The sequence below is a fragment of the Tupaia chinensis genome, unplaced genomic scaffold (assembly GCF_000334495.1).
Source record: "Tupaia chinensis unplaced genomic scaffold, TupChi_1.0 Scaffold000612_1, whole genome shotgun sequence".
Classification (NCBI taxonomy): Eukaryota; Metazoa; Chordata; class Mammalia; order Scandentia; family Tupaiidae; genus Tupaia; species Tupaia belangeri.
The window spans coordinates 1,058,768-1,063,051 of record NW_006160131.1 but is presented as its reverse complement, the minus strand read 5'-3'; the positions used below and the strand labels follow the sequence as shown (position 1 = coordinate 1,063,051).

The following is a 4,284-nucleotide window of genomic DNA, read 5'->3' as shown; positions in this document are numbered from 1 at the left end:
GGACCAGGACCTGCCCTGGGTAGGGGCAGGGGGCCGGCTGCTGGTTACAGCTGGGGCAGAATGGACTGGCCAGGACAGAGCTGGAGGGCGCTAGCTGAGCAGAGGGGTGTGGTGGCTTCCAGGGCAGGGTAGATCAGAGACACCTGTGCCACCTGACTGTTAGCGCCGGTAAGAGCAGCAGCCCTGGACCACAGTGGTCGTCCTAGACCCCACCCCAGCTGAGGCTCAGTGCCGAGTGCCCCTTTCTGAGAGGCAGAGACAGCCTCCGTGGTGTTTAGAAGAGGCTGGCAGGTGGTGTGGAAGCGCACACCACACCCCAGGACCAGAGCCAGAGATGCCAGCTCGGGGCAGACTCGACAGGACAGGGTCTCGGAGGGACGGGCAGGAGGGTGTGCCCACATCCTGAGGGCACAGCCTGCGTACATCCTTCTGTGGGGACAGTGGCCCAAGGGACAGGGACAGAAACTTGTAAATGAGAGTTGGGATTTGACCCCGTTAGCGTTCACTTAGTCCCCACAGCCCTGCGTTGCCTTGTGGGGTGGGGGGCAGGACAAGCAGAGCCGGTGCGGTCCGGTGCTGTCCGGGTGCTGTCCAGTGCAGTTCGGTGCAGTCTGGTGCGATCCGGGTACAGTCCAGTGCAGTCTGGTGCGGTCTGAATGCTGCGGTCCTGGTGCTGTCCAGGTGCAGTCTGGTGCGGTCCGGGTGCGGTCTGGGTGCAGTCCGGTGCGGTCCAGGTGCTGTCCGGGTGCAGTCCGGTGCGGTCCAGGTGCAGTCCGGTGCGGTCCGGGTGCTGTCCGGGTGCTGTCCAGGTACAGTCCGGTGCGGTCCGGGTGCTGTCCAGGTGCAGTCTGGTGCGGTCCGGGTGCGGTCTGGGTGCAGTCCGGTGCGGTCCAGGTGCTGTCCGGGTGCAGTCCGGTGCGGTCCAGGTGCGGTCTGGGTGCAGTCCGGTGCGGTCCGGGTGCTGTCCAGGTACAGTCCGGTGCAGTCCATATGCTGTCCAGGTACAGTCCGGTGCAGTCCAGGTGCTGTCTGGGTGCAGTCCGGTGCAGTCCAGGTGCTGTCCAGGTACAGTCCGGTGTGGTCCAGATGCTGTCTGGGTGCAGTCCAGTGTAGTCCAGGTGCTGTCCAGGTACAGTCCTGTGCAGTCCGGGTGTGGTCTGGCTCCGGGTAAGGAGGAACTTCTGCTGGACCTGGAGGGTGCAGCCTTGAGCACCTGGCCGCTGGCAGCATCCGGGCCGGTCACAGAATGTCAAGAACCTGTGAAGAGTCGGGGGTCAGGTCTGAAAACATCCAGATGCTAAAATCTGGCCTCGTGTTAAATTTCACATTTTTTGGCTTTTCAGCAATATATTCATTTATTCAGCAAAAAATAAATTATGTGTGCAGAGAGCAAGCAGAAGATATGTCTCTGTTCTCTGCTTCCCTCCCTGGAAAGAGTCCCAAAGCTGCTTTCTGTGAACTCATGCCAGGGTCTCGGCAGGCCCCGGGGAGGGCAGGAAGCCGGGCCCAGCCCCTCTCTGCAGCTTACAGGGGGCCTGGGGGAAATGGGCGCTAGCAGCAGCAGAGGCTCCTGTCTGCACTGCTGCGCCCTCCTGGCTCGGCGCCCTCATCTGCACACAGGGAGCAGCAGAGGGCACTGCCCAGGAGCTCTTCTCCCTCCGTTTTAGGAAGGCAGCTGCCGGGAAGTGCAGCAGGAAGGACATGCAGCTGCTGGTGGCCCTGCTGGGGGTCCTGCTGGGGGCACCCAGGGCTCCAGCCTTGTCCCTTGAGACCTCTGAGGACATGGAACTGGGTATGGCCCCTAAGATGGAAGAAGGTGGCCGGAGTGGGAAGGGTGGGCACCAGGAGGGGCCTGCTGGCCGAGTAAAGCTGGACAGACCCCGGGCAAACCCTGAGAAGGTGGCAGCAGGCTGCGCTCAACCCCTGAAACTCAGTTTCTGCCTCCCAGCAAGCATCCACTTGCCCCTGTGTCTGCAAGAGAGGACTGGCCTTGCAGGGCACAGGGCCTGGGCTGGGCCGCAGAGCTGGTGGTGAGCCCTCGCAGAGCGTGTGCGTGCGTGTGTGTGTTCTGTGCATTGGGCGTGCGACGTGGAAGCCCAGCAGCATGTGCAGGGTATGCACTGGGATGCACCCCAGAGGCGTGGCATGTGCTTGCGTCTGTGTGCGTGCATCTTGGACAGCGGCATGTCCGGTGTGTGTGCCAAGTGCTGTGTGTGTGGCGTGTCCTGAAGTGTGCCCTGCCTTGTGGTAGCATCGTCGCCTGCCGCTGTGTGTAAGTTAAGAGGCAGTGGCACGCCCAGCATGCATTGCGAGGTGCTCATGCCCTGCGTGTTCAGCATGTCCTCCGTACACGGGGGCTGCTTCAGATGGGTGTGTGGGCTCAGCAACTTCTGCCCTCTGCCCACAGAGCCCTGTGAGGCCCCCAGCCTGGAGCGACAAGAGCAGGAGCTGACGGTGACCCTCGGGCAGCCTGTGAGGCTGTGCTGTGGGGGGGCCGAGCGTGGTGGCCACTGGTATAAGGAAGGCAGGGGCTGGCCGGGTGCGGGGCTGGAGAGGCCGCCTGGAGATTGCCAGCTTCCTCCCCGAGGATGCTGGCCACTACCTCTGCCTGGCACGGGGGTCTCTGATCATTCTGCACAACCTCACCTTGGTGATGGATGGTAAGAGGGCCTGGCAGAGGGCAAAGGGATGCTTGGGGAGAGTCCTCTCCCTCTTAGATCTCAGGTGCCTCCCTCTGTCCCTGACAGACTCCTTGACCTCCAGCGATGACGAGGGGGACCCCAAGGCCCGCAGGGACTCCTCGGACAGACGTGTTTACCCCCAGCAAGGTTAGTCCGAGTCCTCAGGGACTCCGAGAAGAGCCCTGTGGGAGCCAGAGGTCAACCCAGGGGCACTAGGTGCATCCTTCCCCTCCCTCCAGCACCCTACTGGACACACCCCCAGCGCATGGAGAAGAAGCTGCACGCAGTACCTGCTGGGAACACCGTCAAGTTCCGCTGTCCAGCTGCAGGCCACCCCCAGCCCACTATCCGCTGGCTCAAGGATGGACAGACCTTTCACGGGGAGCAGCGCATTGGAGGCATTCGGGTGAGTCTCCAGGTCCCTAGGCCCGCTGCCCCATGTCCTTGTGCACTTGTGGCTAGAAATCAAACACACCTGTAAGGAAATCCGAGGACGAGGGCAGCCGTGGGGCCCTGGAGGGAGCCCTGGGCCGCACGCCAGGCAGCTCTGGTCCCTCTCTGTGGCTATCTGGCGAGCGACAGCCTCAGCCTGAGCAGCTGCGTCTGGAAGGTGAGAGGAATAGCTGACCAGTAGGTGTCGATAAGCTTTAATGCCTCCTTCTCGCCATGAGACTTCGGGGGTCAGCCCAGACCAAGCGAGGTCGCTGAGACTCAGAGAGCACAAGCTGGCTGCGGGAGGTGGCGCTAGAAGCAGGTCACTCGGACTCAGGGCTCAGGCACTTCCTGGAGCCTCCTCCTTTGTCCCAGGGTCTCTGGCCTTGGCCTGACCTCTTCAGGCCCTAAAGCCGGAGAAGAGCCCTGTGGGCAGGACCCGGCTTTCTCGGGCCTGGCCCCAGGGTGTCCGTGTGCAGAGGCCCCATGTGGACACTTCCCCTGTCCCCAGCTGCGCCACCAGCACTGGAGCCTGGTGATGGAAAGCGTGGTGCCCTCGGACCGTGGCACGTACACCTGCCTCGTGGAGAACGCCCTGGGCAGCATCCGCTACAGCTACCTGCTGGACGTGCTGGGTGAGCGGCCGGGGGCCCTGGCCGTGGGACTCAGTCCTGCCTGTCAGGGCCCAGGCTGGCAGGTGCAGTGGACTTGGTCTCCATTATGTCAGGAGGCTTCATCATGTCCCTCCAGCTGTGGGGCGAGGGCCACACGGACCGGGACATACGGAGGGCATGCTGAGGGGGCCGAGAAGACCCAGGCGGAGAGCGCAGGCCGAGCCCTCTGCGGGCTGAGGCCGGCTGTCAGGGAGATGCATTCCAGGGTGGCACTGACGCGGGAGCCAGGCGTGGAGGGCTTGAGTGACAGGCAGAGGTGTAGACTGGGGGGACATGAGCTGGACGGGGTCCCAGCGGAGGCAGGCAGACAGGGTGACTGGGGCCACGGTCAAGGCTGACGCTCGGCCCGGCCCCCAGAGCGGTCCCCGCACCGGCCCATCCTGCAGGCGGGGCTCCCGGCCAACACGACGGCGGTGGCGGGCAGCGACGTGGAGCTGCTGTGCAAGGTGTACAGCGACGCGCAGCCCCCCATCCAGTGGCTGCAGCACCACGCGTGC

The 4,284-nt window shown here is 63.8% G+C and overlaps 1 protein-coding gene across 1 annotated transcript in view; it reads left to right on the top strand.

The window, feature by feature from the left end:
- Nucleotides 1-4,284, top strand: part of FGFR4 (fibroblast growth factor receptor 4) — a 9,756-nt gene that overhangs the window by 698 nt on the left and 4,774 nt on the right. Inside the window, 7 exon segments of the mRNA XM_027775896.1 lie at nt 1,668-1,792; nt 2,408-2,525; nt 2,527-2,660; nt 2,748-2,828; nt 2,921-3,087; nt 3,625-3,748; nt 4,145-4,280. Coding sequence (XP_027631697.1) covers nt 1,702-1,792; nt 2,408-2,525; nt 2,527-2,660; nt 2,748-2,828; nt 2,921-3,087; nt 3,625-3,748; nt 4,145-4,280 — 851 coding nt within the window. The 5' untranslated portion in view covers nt 1,668-1,701.